This window comes from Macrotis lagotis, chromosome 1 (assembly GCF_037893015.1).
Source record: "Macrotis lagotis isolate mMagLag1 chromosome 1, bilby.v1.9.chrom.fasta, whole genome shotgun sequence".
In the NCBI taxonomy this organism is placed as follows: domain Eukaryota; kingdom Metazoa; phylum Chordata; class Mammalia; order Peramelemorphia; family Peramelidae; genus Macrotis; species Macrotis lagotis.
Window position 1 is genome coordinate 782,270,656 of NC_133658.1, and position 26,263 is coordinate 782,296,918.

The 26,263-nt window shown below is 34.4% G+C and overlaps 1 protein-coding gene across 4 annotated transcripts in view; it reads right to left on the reverse strand.

Moving 5' to 3' along the window:
- Positions 1–1,433: 1,433 nt before the first annotated feature.
- Positions 1,434–26,263, reverse strand: part of CWF19L2 (CWF19 like cell cycle control factor 2) — a 167,352-nt gene continuing 142,522 nt past the window's right edge. For 2 of the 4 annotated variants that reach the window (XM_074216603.1, XM_074216602.1), the window contains exons 14-17: positions 24,449–24,604; positions 21,844–21,924; positions 11,933–12,034; positions 1,434–9,046 (exon numbers count right to left, since the gene is read on the reverse strand). In XM_074216603.1, coding sequence (XP_074072704.1) covers positions 8,909–9,046; positions 11,933–12,034; positions 21,844–21,924; positions 24,449–24,604 — 477 coding nt within the window. In that variant the 3' untranslated portion in view covers positions 1,434–8,908. The remainder of the gene's footprint in view (positions 9,047–11,932; positions 12,035–21,843; positions 21,925–24,448; positions 24,605–26,263) is intronic. The other 2 variants (XM_074216600.1, XM_074216601.1) reach the window with 2 other exon arrangements.

Below are 26,263 nucleotides of genomic sequence, written 5' to 3' on the forward strand. Positions count from 1 at the left end.
TGAAACCCCTACTTCCAAAGCAGAAGCTCCTGAACACCTGAAAAACAAAGTTCTCATCACCTAAATCCTTGACCCCACAAAATGGTTCAACATCAAAGATGAATATGATGTTATTAGTGGAAGTGACATTAAGAAAATAAAAATCATTGTCATTTGCTTTTCTTCATATTAAAAACACCAGGATCTTTCCCCCCTAACCTGTAAACTGAAACCTGTCAAGGCACAACCTGTCAAGGGTTTCCCATGTAAAATGGTAAAAGATCAGAGAAACATAATCATTAAAAGGTATTCACAATTCTCATGTGCAGAGTTCAAATGAATGGGAATATAAATGGCAAGATTATTTTAATGTTTTTATGTGAAGATAACATTTTACATCAAGTTCTGGAATGATACAAGGTCCTCTCAATTATATCAATGGTAATGGAATAGAGATGGACCTAAGCAATCACAGAAAAAACTAAGTGGATGAATAATTATATACTATATCCACTGAGTTAGTCTACCTATAACTATCTTTAAAGGGTACTACTAAATAAGCTAAGGATATAATCAACTTGAGTTTTTTTGAGAATATTTCACAATTCCAATTTGTGAAGTATTCTCAAAAATCTCAAGTTCCTCCAAGTTACAAAAACCTTTTAAATACTAATATTCTCCCAAGAATGATGTGTGGCTGCTAATAATAGAATACAGGGTTTGGTTTTTTTTTAGGTTTTTGTAAGGCAAGTGGGGTTAAGTAGCTTGTCCAAGGCCACACAGCTAGGTAATTATTAAGTATCTGAGACCGGATTTGAACCCAGGTACTCCTGACTCCAGGGCTGGTGCTTTATCCACTATGTCACCTAGCTGCCCCCAAACACAGGGATTTTTAAGAACTGCAACTGTAAGTGACTGAAAGGACAGCAAAAAGACAGGTGAGAGAAAATCTAAATGATTAGATTTTTGAGGTGTATTCATCTTGGAGAGAGTAGAAAGGACATTGAATTTGGACTCAGAGAATGAGTTCAATTCCACCTTTAGAGCTTTAGAGAGGACACTAGGTTATCCACAGGGACCATAATAGCAGGTAATAAAAATAAAGACTGAAAAGTGAAATTACAAGCAAAATTAGAACTCTAGATTAAAAACTGGAAAGCAAATAACTTAGAACCAAAGATGGAAAACTTTATCCAAAAAAGTGGACTCTAAAAAGGTAGAATGGAATATTCAGAACTAAATAATTTCATGAGACTACCAAAAAATATTAGAATGAAGGGAAAAAAATAGAAATTTATGTTATCAACTATTAAAAAAAACAAAACAGTAACCTGAAAAACAAGGAGATATTTTGATATTCATTCATTCATCTAAAAACTATGAACAAATAAAAAATTTGAATACTATATTTAAAGAAATCAAAACAGAAAAAATGAGATCAATTAGAACCAGAGATTAAAACAAATTCAGCTTTCATCTCTTGAAAGGAACTTCAAACTGAAAATTCCCTGTAATTGTCACGGCCATATTCCAGTTTCCAAAAAGGGAAAAGGAAAAAATACTTCAAGCACCCAGAATTATGCATAAAAGGTAAAACAACTGAAGTTGTCTTTTGGGGGCAAAAGTATCCAGAACACTTGAAAGGAAACAGTCCAGTGAATAAATAGCAGAAAAGGTTAATCCCTAATTCCAAATATAGCATCTCCTCCTCCCAAATCCTACACTCAAGCAGGGCTGCACAATGTGACCCATGGGTTTATATTCTGGAATCTGTTCAATTCCTTTGCTGTGCTCAAACCATAATTGTGTGGCAACAAGCAAAAGTACTCAATGAGTCAGCTTGCCAGTTATCTTTATCCAGGTCTTTGATTTGAACTCCAAATTACCAAAGATCTCAGGAGCAAGAAAACAGTTTAAAACCTTAAGCATAAACTAATATATCAATGGGAAATATATATTAATAACAGAAAGGTAGGTGGTCTCCAGAACATCAAATGACCCCAAAGATATTGCAGGGCTGAAGAAAATGAATCAGGACCAGATGAAGCAATGGATCTTGTGGATTCCCAGGAGAACATGGAATAACAAGAAGCTATTCCTAAATGGCTTAAGAGAAAAATAAGAAATATTAAAGTATAATTTATAGCCTGCAAAGCAGAAATATTTGATGAAACAAAAAAACTAGAATCCATGATGGTGAATTTTGTTGAAGAATTTTTAAAAAGTACTAATTAAGAATAAAAATACATAGCTGTCCCTCTTACCTCCCTCAAACTGCAGCTCCAAATTCCAATATGTGCAGAACTGAAAGGTTCAGGAAATGGAGTTTCAAACTTCAGGAGAGCAAGCCACAGGGAATCCACAAGTAAGAATCTAGGCCAAGTTTTGTAACCAGGACACATTAATGCTCCAATAAGCAAGGAGTTACCTTCAGGACTCCATCCTGTACTCATCTGGCAGTGAAGACCCCTTTAGATATGAACTCAGTGGAATCAACACCTACCATAATTTCCATTTGTTTTTTTCCTCTTGTTCCTGTCATCAAAATGGAATAGTGGGGGAATGTTTTTATATTTATTCTTGTTATAAATGTCTTTGAGGTACATATCATTGTAAGAGTTACCTGGTGCTAAGTAGTTAAGTCCTGGTCGCTCCTAATAAATGGGAGAAATAGCTGGGACTTTTGGAGTAGTTTCTGGACATGTAGTAATCAAATGATGAAAGGATTTGGTATTTACTTATGATCTGACAGATTCTTAGTGGTCCTTTGGTTGTCACCCACCCCCACCTCCCACAACCATGAGGAGGGGTTTTGCATCTATTAAGAAGAATTCAATTTCCAGCTGCTGTTTTCTGGTCTATAGCTCTTCAGATGATGAAAAATAATTTCAATGAGGGGCCTTCTTCTATCTTCCTCTATCTACTCACATAGCAACTGATGCCAAGTATCACAAATGGGCAATTTTGCCCTGAGGAATTGTGTGTCATTACCTCTTTGATGTTTCTTTTTCCTGATTTTGAACATCTAGAGATAAATGAGACAGATTTATCCTGAGGTCCTTGAAATTTTTAAAGTTCTACTAGTCTACAAGTTGGCAGCTTCATTGTCCTCCCCAGTCCCATCTTCCAGTGATATCTAAAGACAGGAAAGCTTCTGCTTTGGGGAAGGCTGCTACCCACAAGTTCAAACTGAGGTGAATGGAAATACAGCTAATTTTTGATTAATGTACATTGTAAAATAGCAACCAAAATTTAATTTAATGCCAACCAAAATTCAATTATTTTGACAAGTGTAAGTTAGTCAGTTTGTACTTTCCAATCATTGGGTAAGGATATAATGTACTACTGCATACCATATTACCAACAGTTGTGCTAATTTTCAAAAATATCTTAACTAAAAGGACAAAAGAAGAATGTTTCAGATGGAAAAAATGCCAGTACAAAAAAGGAAGAGGACTGTTTATTCATGAGAACAAAATGGGATATAATTGAACAACATGAACATGGTCATAGTAACTTTAAAATAGGACAAGATGCTTGGATGCCTGAATCTATAGTACAAAATACTGTAAAACATAGGGAAAAGAATAAAAAACTGACAAGTCCATATCTGCTTTTTGTGGATTGCAAACAGCCATGAGGAATATAAGTGTGAGGAGAAATGGAATAGTTACTGAGGATTGCAATCAAAAGCATATTCTTCTTAGCAGAGCAGCCATTAGGACAAAAGCTTCAAATTTATTTAAGGCAATAAAAAAAAATTGGGCATGAAGTGGATAGTGAAGAAACTCTTATTGCAAGCATTGTTGGTTTGACTGTTTTAAAAATTAACTTCATTTTCAAACATTAAAATTATTGTAGAAGTGGTCAGTACAGATTAAGATATGGAAGTTAAATGTTAATATTTTAAATAATATTTAAAGAATTTAAGAATATATTAAAGAAAATTATCAAAGACAGATAAAGTGATCAACAAACTTTTGAAGTAGATAAAACATACTTGTTCTAGAAAAGGATGCCCTCCAGATATGATATATAATCTTGGCTATGACCTTCATCAGAGAAATTTACTCTAATTTTTACTAATCATTTCCTTTCTACTTATAATTACATATTGCATGTGCAAAGCCTTTTCAATTTTATGTTAGCAAAATTACACATTTTATCACCTATGATTCTCCTTTTCTTTAGACTTGTGATAGAAAATAATATCTACATCCAGAGGAAAAGCTATGGAGTCTGAATGGAGATAAAAGCATACTATTTTCAATTTTTTAAATTTGCCTTTTTATCTCATAGTGTTTTCTCCTTTTGTTCTGAGTTTTCTTTTACAAACATGACTAATATTGAAAAACATTAAATATAGTTATACATGTATAAACTATATCAGATTACTTAATGTCAGGGGAAGGGGAAGGAAAGGCAGGGAGGGAGAAAACTTTGGAACTCAAAATCTTATAAAAAATGAATGTTGAAAACTATCTTTGCATGTAGTTGGGAAAAAATTAAATTAAAAAAAGAAAACAAATACACAGAGGCAGAGTCAAGATGGCAGAGTAAAAGCAGGGACTCCTGAGTCCCCTAAACCCTATCCTTATTTAAATAACAATGCTAAACAAATACTAGAGTGGCAGAACCCACAAAAAGAGTAAAACCATTTTCCACCGAAGACAACTTATAAGGTCACTGAAAACTCTTCTGCATTAGTGTGAGAGAGGAGCCAGTCCAGAACAGGCCGTAGACCAGGCCCTAGCAAACCAGGAGGTCTCAGGGGACTGAATCAACTTAGATCATCAGGAAAGGTCTATTGCACCAAGGTAAGAGAGGAGCCCAATCCAGTGCAGGGCCCACCAGGGCAGAATAGGCCTTAGGACTCAATGAAATCAGCAGTGGCAGTAATTTCAGAGCTCAGCCCAAAGATGATAAGAAGGCCCAAGAACTGATTAGAGGAGATTACAGGGGTCTCTTTACTAGCACTAAACAGGACTCTGTTATTTTACATATTTTCAGATCTGGGTTGCAATTCTGAGTGGCAGTCAGATGAAAAGGAGTACTTGTACACTGGAGCTTGGGGTCACAGTGGAACTGGGACCCTGCTCACAGTTCCAGGGCAGAAAAGAGTACTTGTAGTTGCTCAGAGACCACAGCACAGGACAGGAGAGTAGGAAATACACTTCTTAGGTCATACCACTTTGGAAGAACTGAAAATTTAGAAGTCCCTAGGACAGCTCCAAAACCCCTGGGAGCAGAGTCCTATTTTTAACAAATAGTAAAAAGTCAAGTAATGGGCTGGAGAAATAAGCAAATTACAGAAAAAAAAATTCTGACCATAAAAATTTAGTATGTAGACAAGAAAGATCAAAACACACTCAGAAGAAGATAACATCAAAGTTCCTAAAAGCTCCAAGGAAAATATGAATTGAGTCTCAGGCCATGGAAGAGTTCAAAAAAGATTCTGAAAATCAAGTAAGAGAGATAGATGAAAAATTGGGAAAAGAAATAAAAGTGATGCAAGAAAATCATGAAAAAAGGAGACACATTTGGGAAAAAAAACTACTGAAGAAAATAACACCTTAAAAAATAAACTAGGCCATACAGCAAAAGGTACAAAAAGCCAATGAGAAGGAAACTGCCCTAAGAGGCAGACTGACCTAATAGATAAGGAAGTACAAGAGTTCAATTTTCAATTTCTTAAAAATTAGAATTGAGTAAATGGAAGCTAATGACTTTATAAAAAAATCAAGAATCAACAAAACAAAGTCAAAAGAATAAAAACATAGAAGACAATGTGAAATATCGGACTGGAAAAACAACAGACTGGAAAATAGATGTAGAAGAGATAATTTTAAAATTACTGGACTACCAGAAAACTATAATTTTAAAAAAAGAACCTAGAAATGATCTATATTTTTTTTTCAATTCATTTCAGTTTATTCTTTTTTTTTTCTCTAATTACATGCAAAGGTAGCTTTCAACATTTATATATTGGCAAGCTTGTGAGTTCCACAGTTTTCTATCACCTTCCCTTCCCTCCTCTCTGTCCATGGCAGCAAACAATTTGGTATAAATTGTAAATGTATAATCATGTTTAACATATTTCCATACTAGCTAGACATGATCTTTCAAAAAATTATCAAGGAAAACTGCCCTGGTATTTCTAGAGCCAGAGGGTAAAATAGAAATTGAAAGAAACCCTTGATCACTCTCTGAAAAGATCCCAAAATGAAAACCCTCAGGAATATTGTAGGCAAATTCCAGAATTCCCAAGTCAAGAAGAAAATATTGCAAGCAACGTCAAAGCAATAATTCAAATATCATGGAGTCAGTCAGATAACCCAAGATTTAGCAGGTTCAATATTAAAGGATCATAGAGTTGGAATATGATATTCCAAAAGGCAAAAGAGTTTGAATTACAACCAAGAACCAACTACCCAGAAAACTGAGTGTAATCTTTTAAGAGGAAAAGATGAAATAGGAGACTTTCAAATTTTTCTTGTGAAAATACTAGAGCTGAACAGAAAATATTATCTTCAAATTCAAGATGTAAGAGAAGCATATAAAGATGAGAAAAGGGAAATTCCAAGAGATTAAATGCATTGGCCAGGACCCTAGAGTTACTAAGTTTTCCTGATTCCAATCCACCTCTCGACCTGGATCAGTGTAATAGCCTTTTAATTGATTCCCTTCAAATCTCTCCACACTGCAATCCATTTTTTATTTCATTTAAAAAGTAGTTTTTCAAATACACAAGTTTTACATCATTCCTTTACTCAAGTAATTCCCTTTAAAAAAAAAGAATACGAATATACAGAAGTGAGGGTTAATCTGAAAGGTAAAGTTTCTTATGCTTAAGTTAACTCTGTAGTATTTAACATTCTCATCAAAGACATAGATAAAGACAAGGCAGGTTAATCCAATTTGTCACTTAACACAAAATGTGGGAGATATATTTCATATACTAGAGTAAGGATTTTAAAAGATCTTAACAGTGGGATGAATCTTAGAAGAAATTTACTAAGTATAAATATCATCTCACACTTAGGCTAAAAAAAATCTTCATAAGTAAAGCATGAATCAAAATTTGGAGAGCAGTTTTAAGCTTTAATAACTTCAGAATTATACTACAAACTTAGAAAAGTCATCATTGGAAAGTTTTACTATTTAAATTTCTTTTTAAATTTATTTAGCTTTATGAATTTTGAATAATAAATTTGAAATTGTGATGAGATACCCTCTCATACTTTGCATATATGATAGCTTCTGGATGATACTTCTTCAGATTGGTGGATTGGTAAAGGATGTCCTCTTGTTTAGTCATCTAACTATTACCATGAGCCTTTTTCTTATGGTCAAAACTACTGTGTTTACATCAAAACCCAGTTCTTCTGGATAATCATAAGGCTAACATTACAACTGTAAGTCTTTCAGTCACTGGGTAGATGCTGATAAGACTTAGTTTGAAAACTAACCAAAGTGAAATAGCACAAGTGAAACAACAATTATGCTGAATTTTAATAAGAAACTTGTAAAATTTAAAAATTAGCTTATTAGCTTATCAACATTTCAAGTTTGTTTTTAAAAAGTGTAGCAGTTATACTTCTGAAGTTACTAAAGTTTAAAACTGCACTAAGACTTTTAGGAAATCCTGTATAATATGGGAGGAAGCATCAAGAGACAACTGTTGGTCTGACAAAGATGAGGGACTGAAAATTCAGTATGAATCAATAATGTGACATGATAACCAAGAATACTAATAAAATATTAGGAAGCAATGAGAGGTATAACATTCAGAAAAGCAAAAGTCTTGTTATACCCTCATCAGACATCATCTGGAATGTCATCTAATTCAGTGTCACATTTTAAGTAGGATATTGAACAACTGGCATATCCAAGTGAAGCTTAACCAGGATGGATGAGTATCTTGAGGAGGTACCATATGAAGGAAGCAGAGATATTTAATAATAATAGCTGCCAATTTTTATAGCATTTTTAAAGTGCTTTACCTGTACTAACTCACTGCTCTCTCCAAACTGTTCAGATGAGAATGTTTAGAACAGAGTTCTATGAATTGTACTTAATCTCTAATGCTGCATACACAGTAGATATTTAATAAGTGTTTGCTGTAGTAATTTGAAGTGAAGTAGTTTTGATAAGTTCTTTTCCTGTGGGATTTTCTCTATAATGATTTGTAGATAACTCTTGTTACATAAGCTAACATTTATCCCCTGGATAAATTCTGTATCCCAAATTTTGACAGAAACCAGACTCAAAGATAATAAAATCAAAACATATTGTTTGCAAAGAAATTCAGAATTAAAAATAACTTTGAATTTATTTTACACAAAAGTAGTTGCTTTTTTCATTATCAGTCTTTAATTTTTCATTGCATATTTTGTAGACATTCTTATACATATTAAATAAGTGACATTATGCATCACTAGTTTAAAATAAGAGTTATCCTCTCCTTTAACTCAAAACTTTAGTTACTACTTTGAATAAGACAGATATCATGTCTTGGTCTCAGTAACACCAGACTCCTCTTTAGATCAATGATTTGCTTCCTTCAGAAGCTACTTCTAAAGTAGAATGCAAGGGTATATGACAAGGTCCGCACCAAGACAATGACATGTCCTCACGAGGACAAAATATAGGTAATAGTTTAGTTTCTCATTAAATTCAATCTTTTTCCCGATCATTACAGAGAAACTCTCTTGAAGGGGGGGGGGTGAAGAAACTGTAAGTCAGGGATGTTAGGTAGCAGTTGACAGTTATGGGTAATGACTAACAGTCCTTGCCATTTCACATCTCTATACTGATGTTATCCTCCAACTCTGTGACCTAAGAGTTGGTTATTATCAGTCTGAGAGAATAAAGAGAAAATGGCAGTTACTGAAAAGGTGGCAGTTAATTAAATTTACTCTTTCCACAGTCATTTACTTTTGGTAAAGTCATATGGTTTCCACCACTGAGCAAATTGCAGCACTTTCTTCCTCTGGTTATCAAAGTTCTCTCGGATTCCCTTCCTCCAAAGTCTTGGTTCTGCATCCAGCATACCACCAATGATTTCCTAATTTAATTGAAAACAGAAACAAAACTTTAATATTATTTGTGTAAAGAATTAATGAAAAGTTAAATGGGTTTCCATGCTTTAGCAATGCATAAATAGCAAGGCAAAAAAAGAGTGCTATTTAGTTTACTTTGATTCAAAAGACCCTATGATTTATTGTCTCAGACCCTTTGCTACTCCTCCTATCATAATGAGAATCATTTTTCCATTTCACTCCATTAGGAAGCTCAAGTAAACAACTGGAACATCCTCCACTCCTCTATCTCTCACATACTGTTCCTCCCCCACATCCAGTTTAAATAGCACCACTATCATCTTTCTCTCAAAGATCTTGCTCTCTCATCCTAGTGACACAAATGGCTTGCCAAATCCCAACTTTCTTAACATCCCCTTCTTTTGCCTCTACTCATGAGCTGTGGAATGGACCTAGAGTCAGCAGCCAGTATGACTAGATCCACCTACAAATTTACATAATCTTAACTGGGCTCTCATTTCAAGAAAGGAATACTTTTTGCTCTTTACTAAATGATTTTATCAATCTCCACAATAACCCTCCCAAATCTTAAGCTGCCACCAATTCTTACCTGAGGACATACTTTATTTCATAACTTTACAGAAAAAATCAACACCTTTTTCTTTGAGCTCTACCTTTGCCCTATTCACTCATCTCATCTCATAAATCTCTGACATCCTCAACCACTTCATATGATGCAAAGTGGTCCTTCTTGCCTAGGTCAATCTTTCTACATATATCCTTGTTCTTATTCCCTCCCATCATCAATAAACTGCTCTCCCCTATAATTACACCACCAATGGGTAAATAAACTCAAGAGTCCCAGGAATAGAATAGCAGCATCCCCCAATCCACCTACCCTGATTCCAGCTCAACAACAAAAGTCATAGCACAGGGGAACAACTCTTGTGGCAATGTGACCCGGCAACTGTCTCATCTAGAAAAAGTTCTCACTACCTTAGTACTGTCAAATAGGGGTATTATCCCCCTCCAGTACCTATAAGTGTGGAGACTATATTACATTTCTACCTGTATCTACCTGAATTTAGCAGAGTGCCTTACACATAGAATTAAATAAATACTTTTTCATCCATTCACATATTCCTTCTTTCTCATCCCATCGTAGTGTCTTTGCACTAGTTATGCTTGAACTATACTCCATCATCTCCACATCATCAAATTCCCTGCTTCCTTCAAGCCTCAAATCCCTGTTATGAAGCCTTTTCACAGTCCCAGGATGCTTGTATTAATTCCCTCTAAGTAATGTATATGCTTATGTGCGTTATCTTTGCTATTATAACATAAGCTCCCTAAACTTACAAATGTTAAGACCCATTTAATTCTGACCTCTGCAGCCTCAGAGATTAACTCAGGGCCTTGCACATGACAAAGCACTTAATGAAATCCTTAATAACTGCCTGAATGAAAGACAAAGGACCAGAAAATATAAACTGAAGATGAAAGTGAGAATTTAACCTCAGGGACCTTATTTAGAAACTCTGAAGCTTCAAAATTCAGGAGAATTTCAGAAGAGTGAGTACTTCTACCTATGTAATCTATATGGGACAGAGTGTTGTTTTGGTTGGTTGAAGGGAGAGGGATTAGTGTGAGCTTGAGCAAATGTGACAACGATTCACAAAGAGAAACAGGAGCCAGGGAGAGAAAAGGATGAGGGCAAAACAGGTCCTAAGACAACAGCTGAAAGTTCCTCGAGTTGTTGGACATTGTGAAGCTTACATAAGGTGACTCACCACAAAAGGTGAATTGAATTTTTCTGTAAACAAATTCAGAATTTAATCGATACTCACTGAACAAATTCATGGGCTCACAGGTACCTTAGAGGTTGTCTGGTTGAATGTCCTCATTTTACAGATGAGGAAACTGAGGCTCAGGGATTTGTAATCTGCTCAAGGCCATGTAAAGTACCAGAGGCAGGATTTGAATATGGATCTTCTGACTGCAAAACAAGTGCTCTATTTTCTCCAGTGTTACTTCAGTAAGTACTAATAAATGATAATAAATGAGGTCTGGTTTCTTGACAATTCCCTAAAATCCTATTTTCAATTCCGTTTATTAGAAAATAACAGTTGATGTTATTAGCAGGGTAACAGAAGTCCTTTAGAGTACCAAGATAAGGAAAGTATCATGACCTGTTTGTAACTGTTACACAAAATAATTTCAACTATGAAAAATATTTTTTTTAACTTTAAACAATATTTGCTGCAATAAACAAAATAATTTGGCTTGCCAGCCACATTCTCAAACTAATATATTTTCTAAAAGGTTAATAATATAGCCTATTCTTGACCATATTATTAGTCTTATTTTTAAATATATTCATAGCATTTTATAAGTTGGCATTATAAAATTCTTTCTAAAACCATTATTTGTATCACACTGGAAATTTTAGTCTTTCTAGTAAATTCTGATTTTATTTCTTAAAAACAAAACACTCCTCTTTCTTAAAATCAAAACAACTCACATACTACATACAAACTTTATGATCACTGTGTCAAGGTTTCTTCATTCAGAGCCCTTAACAAAAAAGTAATAATAATAATAATAATGAGGAAAAGGCTGGAAAGTTTGGATTCCAGCCTCTGTGTCATTAAGATTTTTCTGTTTGGCTTCAGCATCTTAACCTACCAGATAGTCCTGGCAAAAGAAAAAAAAAACAAACAAGGGTCCTTTAAGTACAAAAGAATTGGCTAGCTAGGTGAGAGTTAAGTGGAACTCAGCTATTCTAATTTTCAAGTCAGAAAAGCTAAACCTTCTTGCTGCACAATAAATAGGAGAGGCTAAAATACCTTTTAAAAAGGTACCACTGAAATGTAAAGTTCTGGAATACTATTAGTTTGAAAGCATGTTCATACCTTTCCAAAGTAATGGGGAAACTTCTGCTGGTCTTCAATAATATGGGCAAAGCCTCCTTGAAGGCCAAAATCCACAGAGAAATAAGGCAGACCTCTGGGTACCTAAACACAAACAGTACTTGTTAAAAACAGACATTGACTCAAGTATAAAAGACTGGCAAAATCACCTCATCTTTCCCCTGGATATTTGGTAAGTCCTCTCCACTTACTACGACCTCCCACTTCTAATTCCAGAGATAATTCTATATACTTTCCTCAAATATTTTTAAAAGAAAGAGATGCAGAAACCTGACTTTCTGGGTAAAACTGGGTAAGCCAGTCTCAATGTATTTTCAGGACCTCCTTTTCTGAATCTCTAATTACTATACTTGAAGCTAATTCCTTCTAGTTCTTCTTGCCAAAAGAAGCCTGGAGGACAGGCCAGGGGAATAAATCACTAATCCTTTCATATATTCCCTATTTTCTCAAATTATAATAAGATTAAAAAATTACATTCATATTATAGTCAAAATGAATAAACTAGAGTCATAGGATCATGAATTTAGAGCTGGAAGACATCCTACAGATCTCCTAGTTCACCCATTCCTCATTACTTCATTGTTGAGGAAACTTAAGTCTCAACGCGCTAAGTAATTCTCTCAAATCAGTAAGCAGTGACAGAAGTCAGGATTCAAGTTAGGTCCAAAATTAAATGAAAAGAAGAGAGTAAACTCAATTCCAACTGGAAAATTATATAGTGCTTTCTAAGATCCTGTAGTGTTCACCATTTTTTAATTCTCCCTCACATCAATATCCTTCTGGTAATGCTATATAGCTGCAAATCACAAAACTCCTCAATCTCTGAAGAATCAAAATTGCAAGCAAACTGAATAACAGAAAGACAGATGATAAATATAATTAGGCTAAAGAAAATTAATAATGATGATTTATGCATCAGAAGCAGCATTAAATATATGAACTAAGAAGTTTATAATCAGAAAAGAATGGAGCTAGTCATGTAATAAGAGAAAGGAATAATAGGCTGACATTCTGAAAGCTGAACTGATACCATGAAATATTAAAATATGCAAAAAAAAGACCCTTCCAGTTTCTGGGTATATGTTTTAGGGAGGATTTATAGGATGACAGGGACAAAAAACACAGAGGATAAGGTGGTATGAATGGATGGTGGGCTGCATTATTAGAGGAGTATCTGCATTAATGATCATGAATTGACTATTTATAATATATCATATAGCTTCCCACCATTTCAACAATCCTATGCTGACTTTCTGAAGCTATTAATTTGTGTTGATTTCCTAAATCTAAATCTCCCCTAAAGAATTACTCCCTGGATTTTTAAAATCACTTATTAAAATGCAGGTTTTGAGGCAGTGAATAATCACTGGATTATCTTGATATCATTACGTATTGTGTTCTGATACCTGAAAATGAACAATAAAGTCAATGACCTACGTTACTATTCTTGCTTCCATTTACACTGAAGGAAATAAGAGCAAAAGACCAAAGATAAGGATGCAAGTCATGAAAGAAAAATATAAAAAGAATAAGAAATTATTAAGTTTATAGATTATGCCATAATTAACATGAATGATTCCTAAATCTTAAAAATTATAACAGATCAAGAATCTACCCAGTGAGAAAACATAAATTTTATCATCAGCAGATTACATAACCAATGAAGCAGACACAATACCCTTTGGAAGCAGGAGGGACTGAGAGCTTTAGCAAGAAACATAAATAAGTTTCTTGTCCAGCACTGAGTGGACAGAAGGCAAAGTAATGTCAGAGTAAGTCAAGTGTGTAACCATTCATGCTCAGATACACTTTAATCGTTTAGAAAAACAATGGGATTTTGTTAACCTAAACATTGCACTCATTTAAAATTATTCTCACATTCAAGTTTTCATGATTTCATCTACAGATATAAAAAAATTCAAAAGATGGAGGACTTTAAAAGATCACCTAATTCAGTTCCCTACCTAGTACTTCTCCCAAAGTATACCCACATAAGACATAGGATATCATGGTAAAGACAACTGTTATCGTCAATAAAAAGTTTTTTAAATTCAATTTTTTAACATTCTTAAAGCAAAGACATTTTTTAATTAAAAAGAAATTTTTTATCTATTTTGACTGAGTCTTTATCATCAAAATGTTGGCTCCAGATAATTTTATTTTTTGACCATGTCAAGACATAGAAACAATGAGGTATAAAGGAGTTGTGATTTGTGTTAGAGGAAGGAGTTTCCAAATGATGAAATCAGAGATTTTCTGAAGTACTGATTAAGCCAAAAGTATATAACCTGAATGTCTCCTTAATATCAGCATGTACCTAGTACTTAAAAATAAGTACTGATTGCCTCATTTTCCCATAAAGTTATACTATAACAAAGCAATGCTATTATAAGAATGACAAAAATTTACTTTAAAATATCCCTTTAAATATTTGCTACTACTTACACAGCCCTCTCTGGAATTTGTTACCAATTACCAATAACAACAAAAGTCTGTGACAGATTCTTATTTTTCTCTATTGAGGAACAATAAATTCATTTTTATCATGGAAGATGTTCAAGAAAAAACATTTCAGTAACAACAGATTTTTTTTTGAAAAAAATTTATTAGCAGTTCTATGCATTTGATTCTTTTGGAGAAAGTATATGGCAAAATAATTAATGCTTACTTATCTAAAAAGCAATGCTCTATTTAGGAAGGTCAGCTGTTTAGAACTTAGAATGTTTTTCCATAGAAAAATTATCACATAGGATGATATCAACTCAAAAAACCTAACTGGTTCACAGTATAGAGTATATTCAACCTAGTTAGCTTTTAACACATAGGAAATTAAGGTCTAAGTTCAAGTGTAAAGGTTAGAAATGTATATACCTCCAATACAGACACAGAGATGAGAAGCCAATCATTATAACAGGTTCCACTAGGAAAAAGGAACAGAGAATAAGATTCTTATGGAACGAGTTCTAGTAGCAATATTAGGGAGGTGACCCCCAGGTGTCAAATCCTCAACCCTCAGAGTACTGGTGAACTAGGCTAAAATATAATGGGGGGGGGGCTAGGTGGCACAGTGAATAGAGCACCAGCCTTGGAGTCAGGTGTACCTGGGTTCAAATCTGACCTCAGGCATTTACTAATTACCTAGCTGTGTGGCCTTGGGCAAGCCACTTAACCCCATTGCCTTGCAAAAATTAAAAAAAAAGTAATTGGGAAATATTTAACAAAATAAATAAAAATACAGGAAAATACAGAAAATGTTAATTTGTAGTTTTCTAATTTAACATGTGTATGGCTTGCAGGGTTTCATTCCTATTTCACTCGATGATCTCTTCAACTCTCTCTGCTGATAATTCTCAAATTTCCCTTATTGGGCCCTAGTCTCTCTCTACTGAACTGATATATAGGTATATTAAATTCAAAATGTCTAAAATTGATCTCATTATTTTTCCTCACAAATCTTCCCTCCTTCCAAACTTCTCTGTTACTGTCAAGGGCACCAATTTACTAGTTTAACAACCTAGGTACCATCCTAGATTCCCTCATTCTTATTACCCCTTCCCCTCCTAATGAATTATCTTGATTTTACCTTTGCAACCATCTCTCAACCCCCCACCACCACCTTTTCTCTTCTCATTCTGCTGTGGGCCATTAGGACCACCCATCTACACTATTATAAGAGTGCAGACAAATCCCTACTGAGGGGTTTGCCTGAGTCAAGTCTCTCCAATTCAGTCCATTCTTCAAGTGCAAGTCTGACTATCGCTTTCCCACGCTTAAATAAACTCCAGTAACTACCTAGCACTTCCAGAATCAAGCACAAAACTCCCTAACTGGCATTAAAAGCCCATCATAATCTAGACTCCTCCTACCTTTCTATTTTTTTTTTTAGATTTTTGCAAGGCAAATGGGGTTAAGTGGCTTGCCCAAGGCCAACGCAGCTAGGTAATTATTAAGTGTCTGAGACCTGATTTGAACCCAGGTACTCCTGACTCCAAGGCCGGTGCTTTATCCACTACGACACCTAGCCGCTCCTATTTTTTTCTTATACCTTACACCTCACTAAATACTCTGTGTTCCTTGAATATATTTTCAATTGCAAGCATTTTCTCTGGCAGTTCTCCATTTTCTCTGGGTAAATTCCTGTTCATCTCTACTTTCTGACTTCTCTGACAGTCTTCAAGCCCCAGCTAAAACCCTACCTTCTAGAGGAAGCCTTAACCAATTCCTCTTAATTCTAAGGCCTTCTACTATTAGCTGATGTATATAAAACCTATGTGTATATATTTGCTCAGATGTCGTCTTTTGTAAAAAATTATTATCTCCTCTAGGACAATGATTGTCTTTTGCCTTTCTTTGTATCTGGCACAGATTACATACTTAATAAATGCTTACTAACAGTGGAGTCGAGATGGTAAAGGTAGGAATTTCCCCAAGTTCTCTCCCAGGCCTCTCTAAATAGCTTTAAATAATGATTCTAGATTAGCAAATTCTAGAATGGCAGAACCCATAAGACTACTGAGTGAAACAATTTTCCAGTCCAAGACAACTTGAAAGATCTGCTGCTAGAAAGGTCTGTAATAGGGGTTAGAAAAGGTTCAAAGCCAGCTCCAGTCATCCAAGAATAACCCCCAGGGCATCTGGGTCCCTGAGGGTCCCTGGGTCTGTGGCAGAAGGGACAGTTCACAGACCTCTCAACTCAGGGATTGCCAAGCACAACTGGGAAGATCAGCAGAAAACTCTGCCCCAGAGTGAGGAGAGCCCAGTCTAGCACAGGTCTCAGCACAGACCCAGTCCCAGGAAACAAGCAGACCTAGGGAGCCATTGGCAGGGAGTCACTTGGCATCTGTTTCCAGAACACTCAGGTCACAGACAGGAGAAGGAGGAGATGACAGAGATTTCTCTGCCATCCCCAAGGCAGCACTATTGCTTTGCCCACCTTGAGATCTAGGTTGCAGTCTAGGACACCCCAGTCTCAGGAAAAGAAGCAGAACACAACAGAGCTTACTGCAAAAAACAGTGCAGGGATGTTTTTCACGGTTCCAGGGCAGAAGGACTTCTTGTGGTTATCCACAGACCAGGGGAGCAGTCAGAGACTCTCATAAGACCTTGGAGGAATTGGGGTCCCTGGGGGGGGGGTGTCTCTGAAAACAATTTCAACTCCCCCCCAGAATCTTGAGACAGATCATCCTCCACCCTGGAAGCAGAGCCCAGCCTTAACAGAGTTGGGGAAATGAGCAAACTACAGAAGAAAAAGAATCTGACCACAGACCCATGGAGGATCAAAACATATACTCAGAAAATAACAAAGTCAAAGCTTCTTGTATTAAAAGCTTCCAAGAAAAATATGAATTGTCTCAAGTCATCTTCAAAAAAGATTCAAATGGAAAAGGCAATCCAAAAGGCCAATGAAGAGAAGAATACCTTAAAAAATAGTTCTGACCAAATGGAAAAAAAAAGACAAAAAAGTTCTCTGAAGAAAATAATTCTTTTAAATGTAGAATGAAGCTAAGTGAAGCTGTTGACTTTGTGAGAAATTAAGTAACAATAAAACAAAACCAAAAAAAATGAAAAACTAAAAGAAAATGTAAAATATCTCAATGGAAAAACAACTAACCTGTAAAACAGATCCAGGAGAGATAATTTAAAAATTAATGAACTAGGGGGCAGTTAGGTGGCACAGTGGATAGTCCTAGAGTCAGGAAGACCTGAGTTCAAATTCAGCCTCAGACACTTAATAATTGCCCAGCTGTGTGACCTTGGGCAAGTCATTTAACCTCAGTGCCTTAAATTTAAAAAATAAATAAATAAAAATAAAAAATTAATGAACTATCTGAAATCCATGAACAGGAAAAGAGCCTACACATCAATTTTTAAGAAATTCTCCAGGAAAACTGCCATGATAGCTTAGAAGAGGTTAAAATAGAAATTGAGGGAATCTACCCCCTGAAAGAGATCCCAAAAAATGAAAAGTGCCAGGAATATTATAGCCAAATTTCAGAGCTCCCAAGTCAAGGAGAAAATATTATAAGCAGACAGAAAGAAATAATTCAAATATTGTAAAGCTACGGTCAGGATTACACAAGGATCTACATTAAGAGCTTGTAGGGTTTGGAATATGATATTCCAGAAGGCAGAGGAGCTTGGATTACAACCAAGAATCAAATACCCAGCAAACTGAACATCCTCTTTCATAGGAAAAGATGGACATTCAATGAAATAGGGGACTTTCATACTTTCCTGATGAATAGAAAAGAACTGAACAGAGCTGAACAGAAAGTTTGATCTTCAAGTACAGGATTCAGGTAAAGCAGAAAGAGGTTGAATGGGAAAGATTAATTATGAGGGATTTGATGATGTTGAACTGTGTACTGCTGCATGGGAATGATCCTGCCAAAGACATATGAATCTTCTCAATTCATTAGGACAGTCAGAAGGAGCAGATATAGAAAAGGCACAGAAAGGAGTTGAAATTGAAGGTATAGTAAATTAAAAAGACAGAGAGTTAATGGGCAAGAAAGGAATGTACTGGAAGAAAGGGATGTTATTTCACATAAAAGAGACAAGGCAAAGCTTTTGTAATAGAATGGGGAAGGTGAGAGATCCTTTACTCTCATTGGAAATGGCTCAGAGAGGAATTAACATATACTCTCAAATGAGTCCACATACACTACCTTACACTTTAAAGGAAAATAGGAGAGGAAAGGAATGGGAAAAAGGGAATGTGGGGGAGGGTTGTTAGTGATGGAAGGGAGGAAAAATCGTGAGTGAGGGTAGTCAGATACAATAAGAGGAGGGACAGATGGAAAGGAGAGGGAAAATAGAATAAATGAGAGTGGGAAAAATAAGATGGAGGAAAATACAGCTAGTAATAGCAACTATGGGAAAAATTATTGAAACAATTTCTTTGATGGATATATGATAAAATATGCTCTCCATCCCAAAGAAAGAGAAGATGGAGTCTGAATATAGACTGAAGCACATTTTTTTTCCCTTCACTTTACTTTTCTCAAGATTTCACTTTCTTTATGGGGAGGGGGATTATGTTTACTTTTTTTTTTTTTGGCAAAGCAATGTGGTTAAGTGACTTATCCAAGATCACAGTTAGATAATTATAAGTGTCTGAGGCTGGCTTTGAACTCAGGTCTTCCTGACTCCAGGGCCAGTGCTCTATCCACTGTACCACCTAGTTGCCCCGATTATGTTTACTTTTACAACATGACTATTATAGCAATGTGTTTCATTGCTGCATTTTTTTTTATTTTTTTATTTTTTAGGTTTTTGTGAGGCTCAAGTGGGGTTAAGTGGCTTGCCCAAGGCCACACAGCTAGGTAATTATTAAGTGTCTGAGACTGGATTTGAACCCAGGTACTCCTGACTCCAAGGCCAGCACTTTATCTACTACACCACCTAGCCACCCCATGGCTACATATTTTTAACCTACACTTTCTAAATGGAGGTGTGGGGTAGGAAGAAGGGAGGGAATTTGAAACTCAAAGTTTTGGAAATAAATGTTGAAACTTCCTTGTGCATGTTACTGGGTGAAAAAAAATTTTTTTTTAAATTAAATATAAAAATTTCAAAACTAAAAATAAATACTTTTGTTGACTTGATTGGGAAGAATAAGGAAGCTCCACCCATTCATAGTATTACATTTACAAGGTATTTTTAAATAAAGAACTGCCATATAAAGCCAGCATCAAGTATAGTTCTGTAGAGTAGATGATGAATAAATTGATTTATAAAGTGGTGGTTAGCAAACTAAGGCCCAAGGGTCAGTTGGTCACTCAATAAGTTAAGTAATTACCATGTGCCAGGCACTGTGCTAACCACTTGGCTAAATTCAATCTACCTTCTGTACAGACATGAGCTAACAATGGTATTTTGTGTTTTGTTTTACAATTTAGCCTTTCCTTTCCTTCCCATATTTAAAGCCCATTGCCCCAGAAAACAAAACTTTAAACAAATATCTTGTAAATGTATCATAATACAATCCAAATAGTCATTTTTCTTTTGGTTCAGATCTGTTGTTTTATTGGTAGAGGGAACATTCTCTACCAATGCAGAAAAGCAACTGTCTGACATCCTACACTAAAAAAGTTAAGGTATATTTAGGGTCAAACAGGCAGTATACATCAGAAGTGGAACTTGAAAGGAACTTGTTTCAGAAGCTGACTCTCTCACTCTTATGCCAACCACACAACTTCTACAAGTGACAGCTCACCAAAACTTAAGAGGTCATTTACTTTTTAGATCCAATATGCAAAATATATGGAATTTATAAAAAAATGCAAGAATAAGGAGATACTGTTCAAAAGAGATGAATAAGCAGCTCTCAAAAAAAGAATTACAAATTATTAACAGCTATGTAAAAGAGTGTGCCAAATCGCTATTAAGGAATATATACATTAAAACAACTCTGAGGCTTCATTACAAACCCAACAAATAAGGAAGATTCACAAAAGATGGAAATAATTAATGTTGAAGGGGCTGCTGAAAGATAGCCATACTAATACCTGAGGTTGGTGGAGAACTGATCCCAACCATTCTGGACTTACAAGTATGTGAGGAGAAAAAAGTGGTAAAAAATATTCATTGCTCTCACTGTTGAGCATAGATCAGGTAGTCAGTAATCAAAGACAGGGAAAAAAAAGGGTCCAGATATATCAAAATACTAATAGTAGGGGGCAGTTAGGTGGTGCAGTGGATAAAGCACCAGCCCTAGAGTCAGAAAGAACTGAGTTCAAACTGGACCTCAGACACTTAATAATTGCCTAGCTGAATGACCTTGGGCAAGTCACTTAACCCCATTGCCTTAAATAAATAAAAAAAATTTTAAATAATAGTAGCAACTTTTGTAGAAATAAAAATCTAGAAACATACTGAGTGCCTATCAATTAGGGAAGAGCTAATCAAACTAAATATGAAATAATGAAAAGTAATGAAATATTATTGTAGCTATAAGCATAATAAATACAGAGAAAAATGTAAAGACTTAAATAAACTGATATGTAATAAAAGAAAGAGAACCAGGAAAATAACAAACTCAATAAAAGCAATGTAAGTGGAAAAAAAGAATAAAATGAAACCTATGTTTAATTAAAAAGGTCAAGCTTGGAGAGATGAAAAAAATGCAATTAGATGGATACTACAGGTATGGAATATCAGATATTCAGCTGGATATGGTTTATATGGGTTTTCTTCATAAACTTCATAAAATTATCTGTTATATCCTGTGGGTAGGGAGAAAATTATCTCTTATAGTTATTGGATCGGGAGAGTATATTTGAAAATGACTTAAGTCTTTTTCGATGTTATTGTTGAGGCAATTGGGGTTAAAGTAACTTGCTCAGGGTCACAAAACTAATAAATTTCTGAGGTTGGATTTGAGGTTCAGGTTCTGTACTCCTGCCACCAGGGTCTGTGCCACCTAGCTGCCTCTATTAGAAAATGAATGTTCTTTAAAAAGCTCCATGCATCAATAAACATTTTCATTTTAATTTATTAAGAGATATTGCCAAAGGCAAAAAGTCAATCCAGATCTGAAACACAATGGAGAGAATACTTGATGTAGAATGAGAAAAACTAAATATTGATGCCAGTTCTATTACTTCCTGGATATGTGACTGAAGGCAACTCATTTGTCAGTTTCTTCTTCTATAAAAATAAGTGGTTAGGATTAGATGACCTCTAAAATTCCTTTCATCTGAGAATGGGCATTTAACTTATTCATTGATGATATTTTATATGTATAAACTGATTCTAGATCCTAGGCATAGGTGCAGCAGTGAGTTAGGTTTCCCCAACATTATAAATGAAGAATTATAATGCTTTCAACATTATAATGGATGTTCATAATATCTAGAAATTACTATTAAAGAAGTAAGGCAGATACTTACAGATTTTCGGATATCTCTTGAAGACAAATCAATTAATTTCTTGTTCATGGACCACTCTTCATCAGATTCCATTATAGCTTTCTAAGAAAAATATTTTGAAATTTGAGTACATGATATAGAAATAATATAAGATAGTTTAAAATGAAATAGTGCCAATTACTGTTTTGAATCCATAAGACTTAATTTAGTTATTTGAAAGTATTTTGTGTTCAATCAGAATTTAGTGCATTATATTAACATGTTAAGTTATTTTAACACTAGCCCAACTTTTAATTATATAATTTTCATTAAGAATTTTTAATTTAATGTTAAACATAAAAGTTCATTTTTATTTTCAATTGTGTTTAAAAAAATTTATACATATGAATCTTTAGTTAAGTCAGTTGCTCATTTTACAAATATTTGAAAAATAAACTTACAAACCTTTGACACATAACTATTTCTATTTATTTAATAAAGAGAAAATTAAAGGGGGAGATATAAAAACAGAATATATTCAGGAATGGAAATCTGACAATTCTTTCTGTATCAACAAGATTATAAACCACTTGATGCAATAAAATATCTGACAGAAAGAGAACATGACAAAATTAAATTATTCCATTCCCATTCTGAAGCTATATCCCTATTAAAACTGGAAATATCTCAATATGAAATTTCAACATGAGGTAGCAAGGGGCAATGAAAAAAAAAGAGCATTAGTTTTGGAGTCAAAGGATATTAAATATTTTCACATATTAATTCTATTTCTTCCTACTTGTATGGCTTATGTAAGTTACTTAACATTTCAGGATTCAGTTTCTTCATCTATAAAATAAGGGTGTAGGACTAAATGACCTTTGAGGAATTTTTTTTTTTTTTAGGTTTTTGCAAGGCAAATGGGCTTAAGTGGTTTGCCCAAGGCCACACAGCTAGGTAATTATTAAGTGTCTGAGACTGGATTTGAACCCAGGTACTCCTGACTCCAGGACCAGTGCTTTATCCACTGCACCACCTAGCTGCCCAAGGAAATTTCTAAAACTTTGCTCTTAATGAAGATTCAAATAGTATCATGTAATTTTATCAAATTACTATAGTTCCCTATTTCAAGAGCATGTACTTAAAACATGTTCTAAAAGTTCTTCAACATAATGGAAAAAGTCTTCAAGGTATAAATTTGAGTGCTGGCTGTGCAACTGATTGTTTTTGATCCCAAGACAGTCAATATCTAGAACTCAGTTTCCCACTTTCTACTACAAGGGAAGTCATAGTAGAATAATTCTGGGTCATTTCAAGCTCTAACATTTTTATGTTTTTGTGAAATACAAACATTTCATAAAAAACAAGTAACTTTATAATAATCAAATAAATGATTTTGTGGTGAGGAGGGAATAGCAAATAATTCTATTAAGAAATTATATCGGGCAACATAACTGATTCATCACGTACTATGTTAGGCCCTGGATCAAAGAGGTAATTGATTATAAAAGTCAGGGATGCCTAATGAATCACCACAGAAACCCCAAAAGAAGAGAAAATAATGCTTATATGATATCACTTGATACAATATACTTAACAAAATAAATTTCTGCTTTTCTTGTTTGTTGAAAGTTGAATATTAAGTAAAACATTTTTATTAGCCTTCCAAAAACCCCAGGGCCCTGGCAGAGATGATATTATGATGTTATGTCACCATTTCTTTTCTAATAGCTTAATATTATAAAACAAAAGAATACTTGGATTTTTAAAACCCCACAATTTTCAGTAAAAAGGCTGACCTTTTTTAAACTCCCCCTTCTGTTGACCTATTCCATGGTATAAAAATTAACTTTATTAGAAACTAATGAATTTCAAATCTCATACTGTCTAAATGAATCTCGATCCTATGTTGTCTGAAAAGACTTCATTCTACTCAATTCTATTCTTTTCATCAATTTACAAAACACACTTATATATTATGTTAAAACTTCAGATATTATTTGAGGTTTGGACAACTGATTCAGAATGGAAGGTCACTGGAAGTTCTAAACATTCAGTATGGCACCAAATGCAGAAAAATAAAACAGATGGGTATTTTTTTAAAAGGTTTTGAAATTTAATAGTGACAACTTAATGAGCTAATAACCATCATCATTTTACTGTGGTCCAGAAATGTATACCAAAGTCTAAAGATATAATTTCTTTTGTCCAGAATCACCATGAATGTCTATGTACTAGAAATTACTACAACAATTCATCCTACAATAATTTTGTACTGTTTGTACCCTGTTATCTTTGACTCCTATGTTAAATTATTAGTGCTCAAGAGTTATGAGCAGAATTTCTACTTGAGAATATTCTTAAGTAAAATCTTAGTTGTAAATGAGGAATAAAAAATAAAACTGGAAAACAACTATTTAATACTATTAGTGCTAAAAGATGACTGATGTGAAAAATTTGATCCTTCCTGTGTCAGTGTTCAGGATATTACTTATTATACTGAATCTCATTCAATGATCACTAAAATATTTAGAAATAAATGAGATGAACATATAAAAAATGATAAATAGGATTCAAAAAACTATACTTCCAGTAGGTTGTTAAATAAGAAAAAAAATGAAAGTGTTTGTGAATTTTTTTCATATACCTTAAAGTAGATGGGAGCCATATCTCCTACTTCCTTTGGGAGAGGAATACACTCATAAACCATGTGATATCGTTTGTTCATACTCATATTTGTTTCTAAAAAGATGCAGTCTAGATCTTTATCTTCAAACATCTTCACTAGTGTCTTTCTGAAACTCTGAAAAGAAAATGGATGTAAATAGAATATACAAATTCCACTCAAAAATATGAAACAGTAAAAACAAATTCTCATTGTAGCCAAGAGGCAAAGGTAAGGCAGGTTTACAATTAAGACTGAGGATGAAGAATTTAAAGGAAATGGAATGGATTTTTATAAAATACTGTAAAACAAAACAAAAAATATACCAGAATCAAAAGAATAAAGTACAGAGTAAAAAAGGAATAAACAAAGAATCCTGATCAAGACTTAAAAAAACTATAACTGGATTTATAGCATTATGTACTTCCCTTCTTCCCAGTGAAGGTCATTGATACCTACAGACTCTCCCCTCCCCCGTTCTGCAAAAGACAAAAGAAAATATCTTCTCATATCTCTTTTTTCAGGTCAAGCTTGATCAATAAATTCTACAACATTCAATTTCAATTATTTGTTGTTGTCCTTTCCATTTTCTAGTCACTGTATATATTGTTTTCTTCACTGCTTATGTTATTTTGCATTAGTTCACATAATTCTCTCAGCCCCTCAATTGGGCAAATGCAAAAAGAAAATAATTCTCTCAAAACCTCAATTGGTCAAATGAAAAGCTCTTTCAAAAGTAGAACTGATCAATTGGAAAAGGAGTTGCAAAAGGTTAATGAAGAAAACTCCCCCCCCCAAAAAAATGGAGTCTGCAGAAACTAATGACTCCATGAGACAGCAAGAGTCAGTTAAACAAAATCAAAAAAAAAAAAAAATAGGAGAAAATATAAACTACCTCATCAACAAAACCACTGACATTGAGAATGGGAGGGGCAATCTGAAAATTATAAGACTTCCTGAAAACATTGAAGAGAAACAAAAAGATTGGACTTAATATTACAGGATGTAGTGATGGAAAACTGCCTTGATATCATGGAATCGGAGGGCAAAGTAGTTATTGAAAGAATACATTGATCCCCTAGAGAAAAAGATCCTAAAATGAAAACACCAAGGAATGTTGTAGCCAAATTCCAGAACTATCAGATAAAAGAGAAAATCCTACAAGCAGCCAGAAAGAAACAATTTAAATATCAAGGAGCCACAGTAAGGATCACACAGGACCTGGCTGCATCAACAGCAAGGGATCAAAGGGACTGGAATGAGATATTTTGCGGAGCAAGGGAGCTTGGAATGCAGCCAAGAATCTACTATCCCGCAAAGCTGAAACTTCTCTTCCAGGGAAATAGATGGGCATTTAACAAAATGGAAGAATTCCAAAAATTCCTGATGAAAACACCAGAGCTAAATAGAAAATCTGGACTTCAAACAGGACGTTCAAGAGACACAGGAAAAGGTACAAAGAGTGGGGGGGGCAGTAAAAGGGAAAAAACTGCTATCCAGTAAGTTGAAACTGGCTATATCCCAGCATGGGGGAAAAGATTCTCATAAATCTTGAGAACTGTAACTCAAACAGAGAGAATATAACTAGCCAGAAATGATGGACATTCATGATCTATCCATGAGACTGCTATCTAAAGGGATGTAACTGGCTTTAACCTCACTTGGGAGAAAGACTCTAATAAGTCTCAAGAATTTTAACTCTATTAGATAGAATATACTGAACTAGAAGTGACACACTCAGAATTTTCTATGACTCAGACAGAATGATCTCAAAACCACTACCTCCTTAGAAAGGGG